The 23,723-nt window shown below is 38.9% G+C and overlaps 1 protein-coding gene across 1 annotated transcript in view; it reads right to left on the bottom strand.

The window, feature by feature from the left end:
• The window catches only part of LOC124615910 (zinc finger protein 442-like), a 363,598-nt gene that overhangs the window by 182,973 nt on the left and 156,902 nt on the right, over positions 1-23,723 (bottom strand). Inside the window, exon 7 of the mRNA XM_047144088.1 lies at positions 16,286-16,382. Coding sequence (XP_047000044.1) covers positions 16,286-16,382 — 97 coding nt within the window. The remainder of the gene's footprint in view (positions 1-16,285; positions 16,383-23,723) is intronic.

Raw genomic sequence — 23,723 nt, 5'->3', positions numbered from 1 at the left:
ACTACAGTAGTACAAGTTTATATGCCAAATATGTCTGCAGATGATGAAGAAATTGATGAAATGTATGATGAGATAAAGGAAATTATTCAGGTAGTGAAAGGAGACGAAAATTTAATAGTCATGGGTGACTGGAATTCGTCAGTAGGAAAAGGGAGAGAAGGAAAAATAGTAGGTGAATATAGATTGGGGATAAGAAATGAAAGAGGAAGCCCTCTGGTAGAATTCTGCACAGAGCATAACTTAATCATAGCTAACATTTGGTTCAAGAATCATAAAAGAAGGTTGTATACATGGAAGAACCCTGGAGGTACTAAAAGGTTTCAGATAGATTATATAATGATAAGACAGAGATTCAGGAACCAAGTTTTAAATTGTAAGACATTTCCAGGGGCAGATGTGGACTCTGACCACAATCTATTGGTTATGAACTGTAGATTAAAACTGAAGAAACTGCAAAAACGTGGTAATTTAAGGAGATGGGACCTGGATAAACTGAAAGAACCAGACGTTGTACTGAGTTCCAGGGAGAGCATAAGGGAACACCTGACACAAATGCGGGAAAGAAATACAGTAGAAGAAGAATGGGTAGCTCTGAGAGATGAACTAGTAAAGCCAGCAGAGGATCGGTAAAAAGACGAGGGCTAGCAGAAGTCCTTGGGTAATAGAGGAAATATTGAATTTATGTGATGAAAGGAGAAAATACAAAAGTGCAGTAAATGAAGCAGGCAAAAAGGAATACAAACGTCTCAAAAATGATATCAACAGGAAGTGCAAAATGGCTAAGCAGGGATGGCTAGAGGACAAATGTAAGGATGTAGAGGCTTATTTCACTAGGGGTAAGATAGATACTGCCTACAGGAAAATTAAAGAGGCCTATGGAGAAAGGAGAACCACTTGCATGAATATCAAGAGCTCAGATGGATACCCAATTCTAAGCAAAGAAGAGAAAGCAGAAAGATGGATGGAGTATATAGAGGGTCTATACAAGGGCAATGTACCTGAGGACAATATTATGGAAATGGAACAGGATCTAGATGAAGATGAAATGGAAGATAGGATACGGCGTGAAGAGTTTGACAGAGCACTGAAAAGACCTATGTTGAAACAAGGCCCCAGGAGTAGACAACATTCCATTAGAACTACTGACGGCCTTGGGAGAACCAGTCCTGACAAAACTCTACCATCTGGTGAGCAAGATGTATGAGACAGGCGAAATACCCTCAGACTTCAAGAAGAATATAATAATTCCAATCCCAAAGATAGCAGGTGTTGACAGATGTGAAAATTACCGAACTATCAGTTTAATAAGTCACAGCTACAAAATACTAACGTGAATGCTTTACAGGGGAATGGAAAAACTAGTAGAAGCCGACTCGGGGAAGATCAGTTTGGATTCTGTAGAAATATTGGAACACGTGCGGCAATACTGACCTTACAACTTATCTTAGAAGAAATATTAAGAAAGGGAAACGTACGTTTCTAGCATTTGTAGACTTAGAGAAAACTTTTGACAATGTTGACTGGAATACTCTCTTTCAAATTCTAAAGATGGCAGGGGTAAAATACAGGGAGCGAAAGGCTATTTACAATTTGTACAGAAAACAGATGGCAGTTATAAGAGTCGAGGGGGCATGAAAGGGAAGCAGTGGTTGGCAAGGGAGTGAGACAGTGTTGTAGCCTCTCCCCAATGTTATTCAATCTGTATATTGAGCAAGCAGTAAAGGAAACAAAAGAAAAATTCGGAGTAGGTATTAAAATCCATGGAGAGGAAATAAGAACTTTGCGGTTCGCTGATGATATTGTAATTCTGTCAGAGACAGCAAAGGACTTGGAAGAGCAGTTGAATGGAATGGACAGTGTCTTGAAAGGAGGATATAAGATTAACATCAACAAAAGCAAAACGAGGATAATGGAATGTAGTCGAATTGAGTCGGGTGATGCTGAGGGAATTAGGTTAGGAAATGAGTCACTTAAAGTAGTAAAGGAGTTTTGCTATTTGGGGAGCAAAATAACTGATGATGGTCGAAGTAGAGAGTAGACTGGCAATGGTAAGGAAAGTGTTTCTGAAGAAGAGAAATTTGTTAACATCGAGTATAGATTTAAGTGTCAGGAAGTCGTTTCTGAAAGTATTTGTATGGAGTGTAGCCATGTATGGAAGTGAAATATGGACGATAAATAGTTTGGACAAGAAGAGAATATAAGCTTTTCAAACGTGGTGCTACAGAAGAATGCTGAAGATTAGATGGGTATATCACATAACTAATGAGGAGGTATTGAATAGAATTGGGGAGAAGAGAAGTTTGTGGCGTAGCTTGACAAGAAGAAGGAACTGGTTGGTAGGACACGTTCTGAGGCATCAAGGGATCACAAATTTAGCAATGGAGGGCAGCGTGGAGGGTAAAAATCGTAGAGGGAGACCAAGAGATGAATACACTAAGCAGATTCAGAAGTACTGGGAGATGATGAAGCTTGCACAGGATAGAGTAGCATGGAGAGCTGCATCAAACCAGTCTCAGGACTGAAGACCACAACAACAGCAACAACATGACACGGAGAAGATACACAAATTCAATGCATGAAGAAGAGTCATAAAAATAGAAACAGACATTGATTATGTGGTTCACCTGCTAAAATATCAATTTGCAATTGCATGTAAATGCAAATCAGCTAATCTCAACTCCAGTAATAAAATGTCATTCATATTAGAGAAATTTACAACACAGACTATCAGTTGCCAGACACTTTTAGAGTAACAGACAGAAGATTAGTGTAACACAAATTTGATGCAAATTCATCAATCAGAAGAGGAGATTAAAATTAGCTGCAGCTTTGGTACTTTTTGGCATGACTGATCTTCAGCAGTGGAAGAAATTGTGGTAGCACAGCAATTAAACCTGAACTGGGAACTGCCAGTCGATGCAATTGACCACTGGGCTATGGCACTTATACACGATACGTGAACTACTGCTCAAAAAATCTCTGATACTTTACTTGTAAATCTTCAGAGAGAACCCCAACCACGCAAAGTATTCTAGCAGCTTGAAAGGGGCACCTGCCTGCTTCCATTCAGACAGTTTGAGCCAAATTGGTGAGCCCATGTAATGTAACATTATAGGCTGTGGCCACCTCTGAATGAAATCTGTGATACCTCACTGATCCAAAGTAGCCAATACTACAGCACGACGTAAACACAAAGTCATGTAATGAGCACATATTGTAACAGAAGTGTGAGGTTAACTCAAGTTTCTTCACATACTTTGAACATAATTATCATGATCTGTTACTGAAATGTAATGAAATATTCAATGAACATAAACGTATGCTGAAAGGCACATTTACAAAATTCTTGCAGTGAAATCTATTGGTTACTTCAATTTCATTTAATGAAAAGACCCAGGAAACATGTCAGCAACAAACTCCATTCAGTAACTACAAACATATTGTGTATTATAAATTACATGTTATTGTAAAATTACATTTTCTGCATTTTGGAAATGTAAATGATATTCTTTCGGTTTGTTTGTTATTGTGGAATATGAGTAGTGATTTATACATCTAAATTCTGTAGGTTATTCTCAACAACTGTTTAACTTTTCATAGAATTCATCAAAATTAACATTCTGAACAATGTAAACAGCTAAATTCTCATTGTTAAAACCCATATAAGAAGAGACTGCAACAGCCAAAAGAGAGTCAGTCATTGGTTCAATTTTGTCAATCTCATGTGAGATCATTTGCTGTGCAAATAAACAATGTTTCAAAAAAAATATCACTTTTCACCTACATCACTTCAGCAGAAACTGACAACAAATTAAAACCAGAGAATGGACTAGTTAAACAACTGAATAACTGGAAATAATTACGCATGAAATCATCATGAAAGACAGAAAAAAGATAAGGTCTTTAAATATCTTTTTCTTTCTTTTGTGTAGTAGTGATGGACAGCGTGTTAGGTCATGTGAACTGTAAACCATTTCTATTACTTGTGTGTTAATTATGCAGAACTGTGCAAAATGCAAAATTAAGTAGCTAATCAATTTCTGTCTAAGCAAATCAAGAAGCTTCCTAAAGAACAACTCAGGTCACAGATCAAAGAACTAATTAACAGACTGATCAATAAAATAAATGTAAGGACTAACATTTCAGCCAATAAAATTGACACATCAAAAAAGAATTTGGCCAGTAAAATTGGTACTACGTACAATGAAATATAAAAAAAGTGATAAAAGAGATTGCAAAACTCAATAATTCAATTGTGGAATCAAAACAGCAAATTTATGATATAATCAGAAACTTGCGGACTTTTGATTGTCGAGAAATCTAAGGCAGAACAAGCAAATGAACAGGCGAATCTTGACTTTCAGAACAAGTTGAGTAATGAAATAACAGCTGAAAATGTTAGTGTATCTGACGAAATTTGTAATGACAATTTAATTAAGAAGTGTGAAGACAGAGTAGATGTTTTATATGTCATGTGATGTAGTTTAAAACAGTCTAGTTATTCTGCACAGTGACCACATAGAAACAGACATTTTGTGTTAAATATAAGATGCTGAAGGTGTTGCAACTGAGGTGTCTGATTTAGTCAGTTTTCCAGTGGACTGTACAAATAGTTTTTGAAACCTGTTGAATGTGAGAGATACCTTTGGAAGAAAATACGTAAAACTTGAAAATAAACTACTGTGTGGGAATGTTTATTAAGAGATTTGTGAAAATCTAAAGCTAAGCTGGTGGGAGTCATATGCAAAGAAATTTTGCAGTCAGTTTAAAAACATGTGAAACAAGTTAGCACTGACATAGTGAATGATGTAGACTTCTGCAAGACACTTAAATCTTGTGAGAAATCATATAACTCTGATACACCAACTGCTTGTGCTGTTCAGGAACTATACAGCACCATGCTGAAGGAAGATTCTGGTAATACTAAAGACCCAGAATAAAATGTTCACTCTGCAGTGGAGTGTGCCCTTATATGAAACTTCCTGGCCGCAACTGTGTGCCAGACTGAGACTCCAACTTGGTACCTTTGGCTTTCATGGGCCAGTGCTCTACAAAATTTCATATCAGTGCACATTCAGCTACAGAGTAAAAATTTCATTCTGAACACATCCCCCGGGCTGTGGCTATGCCATGTATCCGCAAAATCCTTTCTTCCAGGAGTGCTGCTCTTGCAAATTTCACAAGAGAGCTTCTGTGAAGTTTAGAAGGTAGGAGACGACGTGCTCACAGAAGTAAAGCTGCGAGAATGGATCATGAGTCATGAGTCATGCTTGTGCAGCTCAGCCAGTAGAGCACTTGCCCGCGAAAGACTAAGGTCCTGAGTTCGTGTCTTGGTCTGGCACACAGTAAAAATCTACTAGGAAGTTTCAATGCTGAAGATGTCACTGACTTGTGTAATAGGCACAATTCTAACTTTATATTATGCAGGATACTGTCTGCCTCGATAGCTGAGTGGTCAGTGCGACGGAATGCTAAGGGGCCCAGGTTCGACCCCTGGCTGGGTTGGAGATTTTCTCTGCTCAGGGACTGGGTGTTGTGTTGTCTTCATCAGCATCATCATCATCATCTCATCCCCATTGATGCGCAAGTCGCCGAAGTGGCGTCATCTCAAAAGACTTGCACCAGGCGACCAGTCTACCTGATGGGAGGCCCTAGCCACACGTCATTTCAGTACAGTGAGTAAGCTGTTATATCAGGAAATTACCTAGTATAGAAAGTTTTCTCAAAGTTTTAATGGAATGAATTACTGATATTTTTTTATTTAGGATATTAAGTTGAGAGATCCTTGCGTTTTGCTGCCAGAGAGTATAATTTCACACGTGGACATGTCAACTAGACATCTGTAGATCTAATATATGATTCAGCTTACTGTGTAATGATTAACATTAAAGATTAGATAGCATTTTGCCTTGTTGAATTGGTTATGGTAATGACTGACAACAGGGAACATAATCCTTTGTGAAGGGTAATGATCTGAAAACTGGATAATTATTATTTAGGTGAAGTTTGAAACTTTAGGTTTGCTTAGATGGTACTTACTAACTGACAATTACAAGAAAGTTAGTCCGCAGGTAATATGGTTTGTTCCAAAATGAGCTCACAGCAAATAAATGAGTTTACTACTGCTATATATAATTAAGGGAGAAGTAAGAGGAGGTAGTAGAAATCTTAACAGGGCTTATGCGTTAAAGTTAACTAGTGACTGTATTTTGTTTACCAGGTGTTGTTCTGGAGGCAATTAGTAGAATGATTATCTAAAAGAGAATTTAGCTGTTGGAAAGATTACAATGTTCTCATGCATTTAGTAAAAATCAAGTGCTATAAATATTCCAGTATAATAACATAGGCTAAACTTCTGAATGATCACATAGTTCATGAAAAACTTACACTATACTATGACCTGTGATAACTAATGATGACTTTGTTTACTGTGTGATGAATCAATTTTGTCTTGCACTAAATTCATTAATACTTTTACAAATTATGTACCAGTTTACTGAGACCTCTGAACTGTGTTAGTAACTGATCTGCTGTAGATGACTTGTAATAATTACATTGAAGAATGAGTATCCCTTAAGGTGACTGAAAATTAAGCTGTTGATAACAAAATGATTAGTGTAATTAACAAAATTAATTAACATGCAGTACTAATTAGCCATATTTATTAATTATAAGATATAAAAAAGTGCTTTACACTTGCAATGCTAACTAGTATTTCATGACATTTTTGTGAATACTTACATTTCCAATATTTCTTGCAGTGTGACTACTTTCTTGTTTTGTTAGACGAGGAATATTATTGAGCTGGGTAATATGAAGGGAAATCAGTGATTAACATTAATGTTGGTAATCTGCAATTAATTAAGTTTTGTACATAGCTGCATTTTTAATTTTTAATTTTTTTGCTAACTTTAACATTAGGTGTCTTTATGAGAAAGCATTATTTACTACTGTTATGTTAAGCTAGTCCCTGGTTCAGATTTATTGTAGTAATTGTAACAACATATGAAAATTTAATTGTGAGTGGATGCTTAAGAAATTTTTTTGAAGTCATTCATTTGGTTATGCTTTCTTAATTTGCATTTCATTATGGAATTGAGGCGACTCTTGTGCTGTAATTCAATTTCATGTGGATTTATCAGTTCATTCTGTCATATGTTGTAGTTGCACTTTAATAATTGTTGCAATTTATCCTGGAATATTGTGATTATCATGAAGTTTTTTTTGCAAAATTTTACTTGTTATGTGTAAAACTAAGAAAGGCAGGGGGCAGGGGGTTAATTCTTGCATCATCCTATAGCAATGAAAATTAATAACTAATGGAAGAATATAGAAGTATTTATGTGTTATGCTGGAAACGGAGAGATAAATGTAAATATTTGCCACCTGTTATAGCAATTTTTGCTTGCTCCATCTGTGCTTTATGACATTTGTTGAGCATTACAGAAGAATAGCAGTCAGACATTGTAAATTCTATGAAAGCCTTGTAAGAATCGAGTTAGAGAAGTTATACCCACTCTTTTCCTGATATGAATGAACCAATGATGGCTAATGTGGTTCAGAATATTGTCTATGTTGTGATGATGATCAAGTGAATTTTGTTTTGCTACTTTCACTATTTTGTAATTTTGTTGGGATAGTGAATCACTGTGGGTTTATTGTGACAGTGATGAGTAGAATGACATGTTAGGTATTCAACACTGATCAGCGACAACATTATGACTGTCGACCTACTATCGATATAAACCCGTCCAGCCGCTAGCAGCATCACCTGGCGAGGAATGACTGCTAGTCAGACACATGCACGGTGCATGTAGTATCAGTGAGTGTGCTGTCCATATGTAGAATGGAGAAGGCGTGTGACCTATCTGAGTTTGACCAAGGGCAGATTGTGATGATCCAGAGACTGGGCAACAGCATTTTGGAAATTACACAGCTTGTCAGGTGTTTGAGGAGTGCTGTGGTGAGTGTCTTCAAAACGAGGAGAACCAAGGTGAAACCACATCCAGACATCTTCGGGTTGGGTGGCCACTCCTAATTACAATTGTTGGACGTCACAGGCTGGGCAGACTGGTGAAACAGGACAGGCAGTGAACCATGGTGGAACTAACTTCAGACTTTAATGCTGGGCAAAATACCAGTGTGTGTGAACACACAGTGCACCAAACACCACCTAATGAAGGGCCTCCACTATGACTGAAATGGGCACATGACCATCCGCACTGGATACTGGAACAGTGGCAGAGTGTTGCATGATCTAATGAATCCCAATACCTTCTTCATCATGTCAATGGGAGAGCACAAATGTGTCATCTTCCAGGTGAACAGCTTCTTGACACCTGTACTACAGGACCGAGACAAGGTGGCGGCAGCTTCATTATGCCCTGGGGAATATTCACGTGCACATCCATTGGTCCAATCGAGCTAGTGTGAGGCAGCATCATGATGGCCAAGAAGTATCGTACACTGACTGCAGACCACGTAAATCCCTTCATGACCATCATGTTTCCTGACAGCAGTGGCATTTTTCAACAAGATAATGTGTTATGTCACAATGCCAGGAGTGTGATGGAATGGTTCGTGGAACACAGTGGCGAGTTCCAATCGATGTGCTGGGCCCCCAACTCGCCAGATCTGGTTCCAATTGGACATATCTGGGATACGGCTGAACATGTCGTCAAAGCTCGTCACCCCCCCCCCCCCCCCCTCTTCCCCCCCAGAATTAGGTGACTTGTATGTGCAGATGTGGTGTAAGATCACTCCACCAACCTACAAAGGCCTCATTGCTTCCATGCCACAACACATCGCTGCTGTTATCTGTGCCAAAGGTGGAGATAAATAGTTGCTCATAATGTTTCAGCTGATCAATGCACGTGAATTATTACACTGATGCAAGGGCACTTTAAGAATAATGAAGATCACATGGATTATTGTGTTGACATTGTTGATAAGGATGGTATTAATTTGACAATGATCCCATAGTAGTGATTATGATGATGTTGAATGATGAAGCTACGGTTATGGGCTTTGTGTTAAGCAATGTGGTAAAGCATGTTCATGCAGTCTTGTGGAATGGATTGCTGGTAAAAATATCTGTAATATTGTGAGAGTAATTAATGAAAGTACCTGTGACAAGACAAAATCTTAATCTTGTGAACAGCTAATTTTGCAAATATGTTGATGAAGCAATGTCTAAATTAAACTGTAAACTGTATGTTGAGTAGAGATGTGTGGTCTAAAGAACAAGTAAATCCAATGGTGTTAACTGAACTGCTGACTGAAATAACATAAAAATCTATGAACTGTAACACTGAAAGCAAATTTGAAATCCTTGCTAACTATTGATGACAGTGCTGCTAAGGCACAGTCACCAAACACAGACTTCCAAAATTCCTTCACCAAAGAAGACAAAGTAAATATTATAGAATTCCAATCAAAAACAGCTGCCAACCTGAATAACTTAGAAGTAGATATCCCCACAGTAGCAAAGCAACTTAATTCACTTAGTAAAATCAAGTCTTCCGGACCAGATTGCATACCAATTACTCTCTTTCAGAGTATGCTGATGGAATAGCTCCCTATTTAACAATCATATACAACCACTTGCTTGACGAAAGATCTGTACCCAGAGACTGGAAAGTTGTACAGGTCACACTAATATTCAAGAAAGGCAATGGGAGTAATCCACTAAATTACAGGTTGATATCATTAATGTTGATATGCAGTAGAATTTTGAAACCTACATTGTTTTCAAACATTATTAATTACCTCGAAGAGAATGTTCTACTGACACATAGTCAACACACATTAAAGAAGCACAACAAGCTCTTTAATCACACAAAGTGCTGAATGCTTCTGACAAGGATTTAAAACCGATTCCATATTTCTATATTTCCAGAAGGCATTCGACACCACACCTCACAAGCAGCTTTTGATCAAATTTCTTGCTTATGGAATATTATTTCAGTTATGCAAATGGATTCGTGATTTCCTGTCAGAGTGGTCACAGTTCATTGTAACTGATGGAAAGATACCAAGTAAAACAGATGTGATTTCTGGCATTCGCAAAGGTAGTGTTATATGCCCTCTGCTGCTCCTTATCTATACACGAGGCCTGTTCGTGAAGTTCTGGAACTTTGTCCATGAAATTTTTCTGCACTTACTCTTTACTTATTGTGCATGGTCTCCTTCAAAATACTCTTCTCCACAACTGATATGCCAGTCCCAATGTCTATTCCCCTTCCAGAAGCAGTCCTGGTATGCCTCTTGATGTATCACGTACAGTGCCAACTGCAAATTTTCTTTTATCTCATTTATTGTTGCAAATCTTTGCCCTTTCAATGGGGATTTCAACTTTGGAAATAAAAATTTCATAACAAAACGTTCACAGGGTCCTGGTCTGGAGAGTACAGAGCCTGTGTCAGCATAGTGATATCATTTTTCGTGCAATTGTCATGCACTATCAGGGATAATGTGCGGGTGCATTATCATGATGCATGAGTCATGAATTGTCTCACATTTTCTCACAGGCATCGCAACAGGTCCAATGGTACCATGTGACACAAATTCATGATGAACTAATCCTTCACAGTCAATGAAAACTATCAGCATGATTTTGAGATTTGAACTGACCTGACAAGCTTTCTTGGTCTTGGAGAACCTTTCTTGACAGATCATGAAGATTGAACCTTGCTTTCAACATCATAACTGTAGACCTTCATCTCATCACCAGTCATGATTCTCTTAAGGAACATCTAATTCTCATTTGTGTGATCCAAAAGCTCTTCACAGATTGCAAGGCGAAGGTCTTTCTGGACTTGACTCATGAGCCACGGAATAAACTTGGTGGAAACTACACACATTCCGAGATGCTGTGTCAGAGTTTCATGACATGATCCAACTGAAATGTTATATTCTTCTGTAGTCTCTCGGACAGTCAGTCTTTGACTGGCATGCACAATTTTTTTGACATTCCATGGATGAGCGTCATTGGTAGACTTTGAAGAGCATACTGAACGAGGATCACCTTTAACTTATGTCCAGCCATTTTTAAACCATGTGAACCATTTGTATCACTGAGTATGGCTTAAGCTCTCATCACTGTAGGCTTCCTGCACCATTTGCTGTGACTGTATAAACCTTTTCTTAAGTTTCATGCAAAATTTAATGCACACATGTTACTCCTCTAACTCTGCCATCTCGAAATTCACAAACTGTACGACACAACATTCTATTCAGTACAGTACTGAACAATAACTAACACATGTATAACAATGAAACTTCTGGCAGCTTTAAACACAGGCTTGTGCAGGGAGGCCAACAGCATTTCACTTCAACACACCATTGATATGGAATTATGAATGTTCTGGAATTTTTTGAACAGACCTCATAAAAGATTTAGGAGACAATCTGAGCAGTCGTCTTACATTGTTTGCATATGATGCTGTTGTTTATCGTCTTGTAAAGTCATCAGAAGATCAAAACAAATTCCAATGTGATGCGAAAAGGTGCAGAAATTGGCACTTGGCCCTACATAATGAAAAATGTGTGGTCATCCACATGAGACACAAAAGGAATCCATTAAATGTTTGTTACATGATAAATCAATCAAATCTAAAGGTCATTAATTCAACTAAATAGCTAGGGGGAAGGTGAACCAAAGACTGTGTCTTATTGGCAGAACTCTTAGAAGATGCAAAAAAAAACTACTAAAGATACTGCCTACACTACCCTTATCTGTCCTCTTTTGGTGTAGTGTTGCATCATGTGTGATCCTTACCAGATAGGAGTAACAGAGTACATCGAGAAAGTTCTAAGAAGGGTAGCAAGTTTTGTATTTTCGAGATATAGGAATCAAAGTGTCACAGATATGAAACACGATTTGGGGTGGACATCATTAAATCAAAGGTCTTTTTCATAACAGAGAGACTTTCTCATGAAATTTCAGTCACCAACTTTCTCCCCCGAACGTGAAAATATTTTTTTGATGCTGACCTACATACAGAGAAATGATCATCATAACAAAATAAGGGAAATCGGAGCTTGCAGGGAAACATATAGGTGTTTGTTTTTTCTGTGCACTGTTCAAGTGTGGAATATTAGAGGATTATTGTTATTGCAATTCAATGAACCCTCTTTCAGGCACTGACGTGTGATTTGCAGAGTAACCATGTAGATGTAGATGTAGATACTTCCTATGTGCAATACTTTGGGAAGGGAAGGGGTAAATGAAACATTATAGACCATCTTTAAACAAAATCTGTAATACCTGAGCAATCCAGAGTTGTTGTTGTTGTGGTCTTCAGTCCTGAGACTGGTTTGATGCAGCTCTCCATGCTACTCTATCCTGTGCAAGCTTCTTCATCTCCCAGTACCTACTGCAACCTACATCCTTCTGAATCTGCTTAGTGTATTCATCTCTTGGTCTCCCTCTACGATTTTTACCCTCCACGCTGCCCTCCAATGCTGAATTTGTGATCCCTTGATGCCTCAAAACATGTCCTACCAACCGATCCCTTCTTCTAGTCAAGTTGTGCCACAAACTTATCTTCTCCCCAATCCTATTCAATACCTCCTCATTAGTTACGTGATCTACCCACCTTATCTTCAGCATTCTTCTGTAGCACCACATTTCGAAAGCTTCTATTCTCTTCTTGTCCAAACTGGTTATCGTCCATGTTTCACTTCCATACATGGCTACACTCCATACAAATACTTTCTTTATATCCTCTCTACTTCGACCATCATCAGTTATTTTACTCCCTAAATAGCAAAACTCCTTTACTACTTTAAGTGTCTCATTTCCTAATCTAATCCCCTCAGCATCACCCGATTTAATTTGACTATATTCCATTATCCTCGTTTTGCTTTTGTTGATGTTCATCTTATATCCTCCTTTCAAGACACTGTCCATTCAGTTCAACTGCTCTTCCAAGTCCTTTGCTGTCTCTGACAGAATTACAATGTCATCGGCGAACCTCAAAGTTTTTACTTCTTCTCCATGAATTTTAATACCTACTCCAAATTTTTCTTTTGTTTCCTTTACTGCTTGCTCAATATACAGATTGAATAACATCAGGGAGAGGCTACAACCCTGTCTCACCCCTTTCCCAACCACTGCTTCCCTTTCATGCCCCTCGACTCTTATAACTGCCATCTGGTTTCTGTACAAATTGTAAATAGCCTTTCGCTCCGTGTATTTTACCCCTGCCACCTTCAGAATTTGAAAGAGAGTATTCCAGTTAACGTTGTCAAAAGCTTTCTCTAAGTCTACAAATGCTAGAAACATAGGTTTGCCTTTTCTTAATCTTTCTTCTAAGATAAGTCGTAAGGTTAGTATTGCCTCACGTGTTCCAACATTTCTACGGAATCCAAACTGATCTTCCCCGAGGTCCGCTTCTACCAGTTTTTCCATTCGTCTGTAAAGAATTCGCGTTAGTATTTTGCAGCTGTGACTTATTAAACTGATAGTTCGGTAATTTTCACATCTGTCGACACCTGCTATCTTTGGGATTGGAATTATTATATTCTTCTTGAAGTCTGAGGGTATTTCGCTTGTCTCATACATCTTGCTCACCAGATGGTAGAGTTTTGTCAGGACTGGCTCTCCCAAGGCCATCAGTAGTTCTAATGAAATGTTGTCTACTCCCGGGGCGTTGTTTCGACTCAGGTCTTTCAGTGCTCTGTCAAACTCTTCACGTAGTATCTTATCTCCCATTTCATCTTCATCTACATCCTCTTCCATTTCCATAATATTGTCCTCAAGTACATCACCCTCGTATAAACCCTCTATATACTCCTTCCACCTTTCTGCCTTCCCTTCTTTGCTTAGAACTGGGTTGCCATCTGAGCTCTTGATATTCATACAAGTGGTTCTCTTCTCTCCAAAGGTCTCTTTAATTTTCCTGTAGGCAGTATCTATCTTACCCCTAGTGAGACAAGCCTCTACATCCTTACATTTGTCCTCTAGCCATCCCTGCTTAGCCATTTTGCACTTCCTGTCGATCTCATTTTTGAGACGTTTGTATTCCTTTTTGCCTGCTTCATTTACTGCATTTTTATATTTTCTCCTTTCATCAATTAAATTCAATATTTCTTCTGTTACCCAAGGATTTCTATTAGCCCTCGTCTTTTTACCTACTTGATCCTCTGCTGCCTTCACTACTTCATCCCTCAGAGCTACCCATTCTTCTTCTATTGTATTTCTTTCCCCCATTCCTGTCAATTGTTCCCTTATGCTCTCCCTGAAACTCTGTACAACATCTGGTTCTTTCAGTTTATCCAGGTCCCATCTCCTTAAATTCCCACCTTTTTGCAGTTTCTTCAGTTTCAATCTGCAGTTCATAACCAATAGGTTGTGGTCAGAATCCACATCTGCCCCTGGAAATGTCTTGCAATTTAAAACCTGGTTCCTAAATCTCTGTCTTACCATTATATAATATATCTGATACCTTTTTGTATCTTCAGTATTCTTCCAGGTATACAACCTTCTTTTATGATTCTTGAACCAAGTGTTAGCTATGATTAAGTTATGCTCTGTGCAAAATTCTACAAGGCTGCTTCCTCTTTCATTTCTTCCCCCCAATCCATATTCACCTACTATGTTTCCTTCTTTCCCTTTTCCTACTGACGAATTCCAGTCACCCATGACTATTAAATTTTCGTCTCCCTTCACTACCTGAATAATTTCTTTTATCTCGTCATACATTTCATCAATTTCTTCATCATCTGCAGAGCTAGTTGGCATATAAACTTGTACTACTGTAGTAGGCATGGGCTTTATGTCTATCTTGGCCACAATAATGCGTTCACTATGCTGTTTGTAGTAGCTAACCCGCACTCCTATTTTTTTTTTTTTTTTCATTATTAAACCTACTCCTGCAATCCAGAGTAACCAATACTAATGAACGATATACGCAAGTAGTTGATAAATGTAAAGAACATATATTGGAACAGTGCTGTGAGATCAATTCATGTTTGTTTGGGTACTTTGAAAGTAATTTTGATGATTTGTAAATGAAATATAGTTTTTACCTAAAAGTACATTCAATGAACATAAACAAATACTGAAACATACATTTATAAAATTCCTGGGGTAAAAATCTATGTTTAATGGAAAGACAAAGGAAACATGTTAGTAACAAAATCCATCCCATAAAAAAAAAGATACTCTGTATTATAAATCGTGTATTATAATTTTCTGTTTGAACTGTTTAATTTTTAATTGCAATAATTGAAATTAACATTTTGAACAATGTAAACAACTAAATTCCGATTGCAAAAACCTATATAAGGATAGGCTGCAACAGCCAAAAGGGTGTCAGTCATTGGTTCAATTCTGTCAAGCTTAGTGTGATGTCAATTTTTGATGGGAACAACCACTTTTCAAGAAAAATTATGTTTTGGCTACATCATATCTCTAATATTGTCATATCTATAGAAGGTGATTAACTATAACAAAGATGACCTGGACATTAAGAGGAGTCCAGGATCTGATTTGCAAGTGGAGCAGACTGCATTGAACAGATACCCCAATTCATTCAAACATCAAAAATCTAAACTGAGTACTAACTCATGTAAACCCAGCAATGTGATTACCTTTTACACTGACCTATGCCCTACTGTTAGATTTCTGTTTGAAGTGGTACTACCTAACTCTCACATTCTTTTCCAGCGATCTAATGGAACTGGGCCTCTTTAGCAGACCACCTACAGAAAACACTTTGCATCCCTTGTCTGAGTTGATCATAGCATATCTCACAATCATTTCAGCACTCGACACTGGTCTCTAGTTATCATGGAGAGATCGCTACATAAAATCTATTTCATTTGAATACCAGAATGCATTTGAAGATAAATGGCATAAGTTTAGTGTGGATTCAGACTTGCATTCGAAGAGAAATGGCATAATTCTAGTACAATATTTACAGTGTGCTGTAGTACATAACAGATGGTAACCGGCCGCCACTCTTCCCTACTTCCATTTATGTGCTTCTGGGCATTTATAGAAGCATAATAAAGTTACAGCAGTATTTTCACAGTTCCTGGCATGGCAGTACCACACAAGCAATAAGCAATTAATTAGACTAGCAAGTCAGATGCCTCTGTTGTCTGTTGCACTTGGAATAAATATAAGTCAATTCTCAATTCTATGTTCACCATCTAAAATGAAGTAACTTAATGAAGCCTCACTAAATCTTAAAAGATGCATCAGCTTCATTCATATCAGATCCTTTTTTCAAGTGTGATGTTTTTCAAATGTAAAATTTTAATTGAAAATACTTACAGCGCAGGATTTCACTGTCTGGTCACTGGAGTAGCTAAGCAAAACTGTTTCAGTGCTGCCAACAGGAACTTCTTCACAATGTATTAGTTCATCAGCCCTAAAAAAATTCACATATAGATTACAAAAAAAGCAGCATTTGCTCAAGCTAGAAGAAGAATTAATATCTGCCAATATATTCTCCTCATCAGCTGACATTTAATCCACTAAATCCATTATGCATGCTAACAATGCTGCCTCAATACATACAAGGGCTGTTCAAAAAGTAAAGGGACTTTTCAAATTGCACAGGCAATGTACATTTGATTATCGATTCTTTTTTTTTTTTTTTTTTTTTTTTTTTTTTTTTTTTTTTTTTTTTTTTTTTTGTTTCAAATGTATGGCAAATGCCAATGACGAACCTCATTCTGGATGCCCCAGCACATCAACAACAGATGGTAACATCGAAGCTGTGAAGCAAATCATTATGGAATATCATAAAATTCCAGTAAGAGAAGTTGCTGAGGATGTTAGCATGTCAGTCGGCTTGTGTCATGAAATTTTTTTGGATGTTTTGGGCACAAGATGCGTGTCGGTGAAGTTTGTTCCAAAACTTCTCAATTTTGATGAGAAGAACCATTGCATGAGCATTGTTCAGGAGCTCTTGAATGACATCAAAGGTGATCCTGATTTGCTCAAAAGGGTCATAACTGGTGACAAAACATGGGTTTACAATTATGAAGTAGAAAACACAGCCCAATCGTCCCACTGGAAGGATCCCGGAGAGCCAAGACCAAAAAAACATGCCAAGTTCAATCAAATGTCAAAGTTTTGCTCACTGTTTTTTTCAGTTATGGTAGTGTAGTACATCATGAATTTTTGCCTCAAGGTCGTGTGGTCAATAAGGAGTATTACCTCGACATTATGCGTCGTTTGCAAGAAACAACAGAAAACATCCAGAATTGTGGAAAAACAATTCCGGGCTTTTGCATCACGACAATGCACCTGCTGACTCATCACTGCTCGTGAGAGATTTTTTGGCCGAAAACGACACGCAATCATGCCTCAGCCACCATATTCACCAGATTTGGACCCCTGCGACTTTTTCCTGCTTCCAAAATGGAAGAGACCTATGAAAGGACAAAGATTTTCAATTATTGAGGAAATAAAAACTGCATCACTGGAAGTACTCAAGGATGTACCAAAAAGTGCTTATGAGAAGTGCTTTGAGGATTGGAAGAATCATTGGCACAAGTGTATTGTATCTGAGGGGGGGGGGGGGGGGGTTACTTTGAAGGGGACAACATGAATATTGATGAATAAATAAATATTTTTTCATAGAAATGTAAAGTTACCTTACTTTTTGAACACACCTCGCCCAATAATTAACCTCCAAGTTTGTTTTTGTCAATATGAGATCAATCTATTAGTTTTAAACTTTTCAATGTACACACCTTTAACAACCCCTAGAGAAAAAGAAAGGGGCAGGAGGATGACAGAGGGAGGAGAGGGAGAGACAAAGGGAAAGGGAGAAGGAGAGGAGGGTCAGGATGGGAGAATTTGCCGGATTGCGAGTTGACGACAGTGAAGTTTGGGGTAACTAATAGCCGGTGGGATGATCCCAGAGACTGTGCAGCAGTGAAATCCGGGTCCTTCAAATTGTGCTGCAGAGCACGTCCAGTGATCAGGTGCCTCATGTGCCTGAGGCACGCACGGAAGGGAACCTCGGAGTAAGGGTAACAGTTTGAGAACGTAGTACAGTGTGACTCTGACATTATGGAGGTTAGGACAGTGACAGAAGGCAACAACGATGGATTTCGGAGGATCCTGAGCGGCGAGGATCTCATTTTGGGACTCAATTTGAAAAAGTTGTTGTCTCGTTACAGTGAGGCATTCGAGGCTCCAATGGTACTGTGTGATGACAGAGGGGGCAGAGGATAGGGGGTGAAAAAGGGAGGGGGGCAGTGAAGGGGAAAGTGATAAGGGGGGGGGGGGGGGCGCTGATGCTTCTGAGTTTTTGAGTAGTGAGAATTGCATTAAAAAGAAGATGAGACACAACATCTTGAAAGACATGGATTCAAGCAGTTGGGAAGATACCGCATTTCTCAATTTCCAAAAAGCATTTGACTCTGTACCACACCTATGCTTATTATCGCAGGTACGATTGTATCAGATATTGAGCAAAACTGGTGACCGGATTGGGAATTTCTCAGTAAAGAGGACACAGCACTTTATGTCAGATGGAGAGGCGCTGTCAGATGTAGAAATAACTAGAGGTGTGCACCAGGGAAGTGTTTGTGTTGTATATCAATAATCTTGTAGACAATAGCAACCTCACACTTTTCGCAGATGACACAGTTATCTATGACGAAGTATTCAGTGAAAAAAGCTGCACAAATATTCAGTCAGCTCTTAATAAGATTTCAATGGTGCAAAGACTGGGAACTTACTTTAAACTTACAGAAATGTAAAACTGCATACTTCTCTGAACTAAAGAACTACGTATACTGTTACTACAACACCAATGAGTCACAGTTGATGTTGGTGAAATAATGTAAGTGCTCATATGTAAAAATCTGTAGGAATATTAAATCTAATAATCATTTAGGGTCAGTTGTATGTAGAGCTGGTGTCAGACTTTGCATTTCTCTGTAATCCTACACTGAACCAATCATGTAATACAAATACAAACACATTCAGTCACAATTTTTTCATGTTTCATTAAATTACACGATGGGGTGTGTGTCCATCATCACAGGGTCCAAAATGCATTGCATAATTTAATGAAACATGAAAAAATTGTGATTGAAGGGTTTTTCATTCATAATATCTGGTAATTGTATCCAAGAAAGGCATATCAGTTCTGCTGTTACCATCAATATCTAAATCTACATATGATTAAAAAAGTGTATGCATGCCAAATGTCACAAAAAACTGCATAACCTAGAGCAACACCATTGTTTTATGTGGTGTCACCGCCAGACACCACACTTGCTAGGTGGTAGCCTTTAAATCGGCCGCGGTCCGGTAGTATACGTCGGACCCGCGTGTCGCCACTGTCAGTGATTGCAGACTGAGCGCCGCCACACGGCAGGTCTAGAGAGACTTCCTAGCACTCACCCCAGTTGTACAGCCGACTTTGCTAGTGATGGTTCACTGACAATTACGCTCTCATTAGCCGAGACGATAGTTAGCATAGCCTTCAGCTACGTCATTTGTTACGACCTAGCAAGGCGCCATTGTCAATTCCTATTTATCTTGTGATGCATGTACCGTCAGACCGATGTTCACCAATTATGGATTAAAGTTACGTATTCCAGCAGCTACGTACTTTTCTTGCTAGTATAACTCCTTTAACTGTTCCAGACATCACGCCAGCCTGTGTGAGCTTAAACGCGTGCCTTTCGGCTACCCGTCACTGTGGATTGGCTGTCTTGCCAGTCCACAACATTTTACATCGATGGATCGGTGAAGTGTATAGCATTCATTAGAGTTAGCTCTGGACGATCGGCCCAGATGGCATTCAAAGTTCCATCCAGGCATTACCAATATTGCCAAAAGCCAAATGTTCAAATGTGTGTTAAATCTAATGGGACTTAACTGCTAAGGTCATCAGTCCCTAAGCTTACACACTGCTTCACCTGAATTATCCTAAGGACAAACACACACACCCATGCCCGAGGGAGGACTCGAACCTACGCCGGGGCCAGCCGCACAGTCCATGATTGCAGCGCCCTAGACCGCTCGGCTAATTCTGCGTGGCTGCCAAAAGCCATTTGGACTGAAGAATGCAGCAGTGACATCCCAGCGTCTACAGAGAGGGTGTTGTCATGTCTAAAACTGGGAGAGTTGATGACAAAGTATTTTTCAAGGAAACACAGGTGCACATAACCCACACAAAGGATGTAATCAGATTCAATGAGCCAGGAAAACAATGAGCCTGGAAATATGTCAGTTCTTGTTAAAAGAGGTTTGCTACTGCAGCCATATTATTGGTGAGAATGGGGCATGAACTGATTCCTAACTTGTGTAAGCTGTATGAGAATCTCCTACTCCTGAGGTGATAAAGGAGCTGCAGTCCTTAATTTTTCTCAATAATTTACTGTATTGTAAATTCGCAACAATGAACTGATCACTTGCCTGATGCTCGCATGTCATTTCCACAGTGTAATACACAAAGGCGAGAGAAGAAAGGGGTGGGTCAGCAGATACACAGTGCACAGTGTGCAACAAACCAGAAAGCACTCTGCCTCTGTTAGCTTGTGAATATAGAATGTGCTTTTTTTTTCCTTTCCTTGTGCTCCATCACTTACAATAGATTGCCAAAACAAGACATGAGCTCATAATGCTCTGACGCTAAAAAGCCAATTAATTCTACATACAGTCAGTAGTTGAGAAAGACTAAAACACAGGCTGCAGAATCCTTTCAGATCCTGAAGTCTACTCTCTCTCTCATCAATAATAATCTCAAGACAGAAGATAGAGTCATTTCGTGGCAACAGTAAGTGAATGTCGCCAGCCAAACATGAAGAGGAGGAGGATTCACTGTTTGATTGGTTCCAACATATGCACTCATAGCAAACTCTTTCATCTGGCGTAATGCTTCAAGAAAAGATTCAAGAACTCATGCAGAAAAAGGGAATTTATGAGGGCTAGCTGTGGGGTTTTCATCAAAGACATAATGTCATCAATGCAATCAGTGTCCATGAGGAGGCACATAAATGAGGAAGACGCCAATGAATGGGCATATAAATTGCAATCCAAGATCTCTCATTTGCATCATCAGAGAGATGTGTTTGATATGGATGAAGTTAGCATTTTCTGTAACTTGATATCTGAGAAATTACTACATGTCAAGTGCAATAAATGTCATGGAGTAACATGCAGCAAAGAGAGAGAGAGAGAGAGACTGTGGTCTTGTGTCTCAATCCAGATGATTCTGAGAATTTCAAACCATTAGTGACTGGAAGATACAAAAAACCTACATTTCTTTAAAAATGTCAACCTATTTTATCTGCAAACCATCATGAGAGTAGCAGTAAAACTTTCATATCTGGCTCCTGAAGGATCAACAACAGGAGCAAGGAAGAGCAATATTTTGCTACCTTAGGACCACTGCTCGGCACATTCCAAGTAGAGATGTTGTCTTCTTAACTGCTAAAGGCTGCCATCAGTGCAACTTAACTACAAGGAACAGTTCCACACTGGAAAGTACTGCATGTTATCCACAACATATCTGCTGTTTGAACATCAACAAAAGTAAAACAAGAATAATGGAATGCAGTCAAATTAAATTAGGTTCAAGTGGCTCTGAGCACTATGGGACTTAACTGCTGAGGTCATCAGTCCCCTAAAACTTAGAACTACTTAAACCTAACTAACCTAAGGACATCACACACATCTATGCCTGAGGCAGGATTCGAACCTGCGACTGTAGCGGTCGCGCGGTTCCAGACTGTAGCGCCTAGAACCACTCGACCACTCCGGCCGGCAATTAAATTAGGTGATACTGAGGGAATCAGATTAGGAAATGAGACACTTAAAAGCAGTAGATGAGTTTTGTTATCTGGGTAGCAAAATAACTGCTGATGGACAAAGTATAGAGGATATAAAATATAGACTGGCAATGGCAGGAAAAGCATTTCCGAGGAAGAAAAATTTGTTAACATCGAATATAGATTTAACAATATTAGAGAAGGAAAGTTGCTACTCACCATATAGCGGAGTTGCTGAGTCGCGATAGGCACAACAAAAAGATTCACACAATTATAGCTTTTAGCCATTAAGGCCTTTGTCAGCAATAAACACACATACACACATGCACACACATACTCATGCAAACGCAACTTGCACACACGTTTGCAGTCTCAGACAACTGAAACCACACTGCGAGCAGCAGCACCAGTGCGTGATGGGAGTGGCAGTTGGGTGGGGTAAGGAGGAAGCTGGAGCGGGGAGGGGGAGGGATAGTATGGTGGGGGTGGCAGATAGTGATGTATTGCAGTTTAGATGGAGGGGAGGAGAGAAGGTGGGGAGGGGAGAATGTTAAGTAGCGGAAAGGAGAGCAATTAAAAGAAATTAAAAGACTGGGTGTGGCGGTGAAATGATGGCTGTGTAGTGCTGGAATGGGAACAGGGAGGGGACAGGATGGGTGAGGACAGTGACAAACAAAGGTGACTATAATTGTGTGAACCTTTTCTTTTTGTTGTGCCTATCACGACTCAGCATCTCCGCTATATGGTGAGTAGCAACTTTCCTTCTCTAATATTGCTACATTCCATCCTGGATTTTCCATGGTTTGAATATAGATTTAGGTGTTAGGAAGTCTTTTCTGAAGGTATTTGTTTAGAGTGTAGCCATGTATGGAAGTGAAACATGGACGATAAACAGTTTACATAAAAAGAGAATAGAAGCTTTTGAAATGTGGTGCTAAAGAAGAATGCTGAAGATTAAATGGGTTACTCACATAACTAATGATGAAGTACTGCCTAGAACTAGGGAGGCAAGAAATTTGTTGGGGGTTGTTTTCGGAAGGAGACCAGGCAGCGAGGTCATCGGTCTCATCTGATTAGGGAAGGATGGGGAAGGAAGTCGGCCGTGCCCTTTCAAAGGAACCATCCCGGCATTTGCCTGGAGCGATTTAGGGAAATCACGGAAAACCTAGATCAGGATGGCCGGACGCGGGATTGAACCGTCGTCCTCCCGAATACGAGTCCAGTGTCTAACCACTGCGCCACCTCGCTCGGTAAGAAATTTGTGACACAACTTGACCAAAGGAAAGGATTGGTTGAGAGGACACATTCTGAGACATCAATGGACCACCAACTTAGTATTGGAGGAAAGTGTGGGAGATAAAAATTGTAGAAGGAGACCAAAAGATGAATACAATAAGCACATTCAGAAAGATGTACATTGCAGTAGTTACTTGGAAATGAAGAGGCTCGCACAGGACAGGGTAACATGGAGAGCTGCATCAAAACAGTCTTTGGACTGAATACAACGGAAAACATCAAATAAAAAACTACAAATTCTGTTTTAACAAATATATAAATATTATTACTTTTGTCAATATTGAAATTATCAACTCTATTATTGTCCTGCACACAGTAAAATTGAGCAATAAGTTATTTTCCGTTTGAGTTTCAACTATAATTTTGGAGTTTATATAAAAGCCTCACTCAACAAAAGTATTTCAATACGAGATTATTAAAATGATTCACACAAAATCTCAGAAATTTGAGAGTGGCTTTGAAGATAATTTGATTATACTGACCCAGAACTTGGATAAAATTTTCACTTCTCTTACAAAAGTTCATCTCATCTTAAATATTTTATCTCTACCAATATCCACAAATTCACAAGTGTGACATACTCTGCATTTGAACCTGACATTCTTCCCTTTGATACCAAAACTTAAACAATACAGTCAATCTTGTCTGAACTGCTATGGTTTCAAGCAGGA

Source organism: Schistocerca americana, chromosome 5 (assembly GCF_021461395.2).
Source record: "Schistocerca americana isolate TAMUIC-IGC-003095 chromosome 5, iqSchAmer2.1, whole genome shotgun sequence".
Classification (NCBI taxonomy): domain Eukaryota; kingdom Metazoa; phylum Arthropoda; class Insecta; order Orthoptera; family Acrididae; genus Schistocerca; species Schistocerca americana.
The sequence above is the reverse complement of the archived record's forward strand: the minus strand, read 5'-3'. Positions and strand labels throughout refer to the sequence as shown.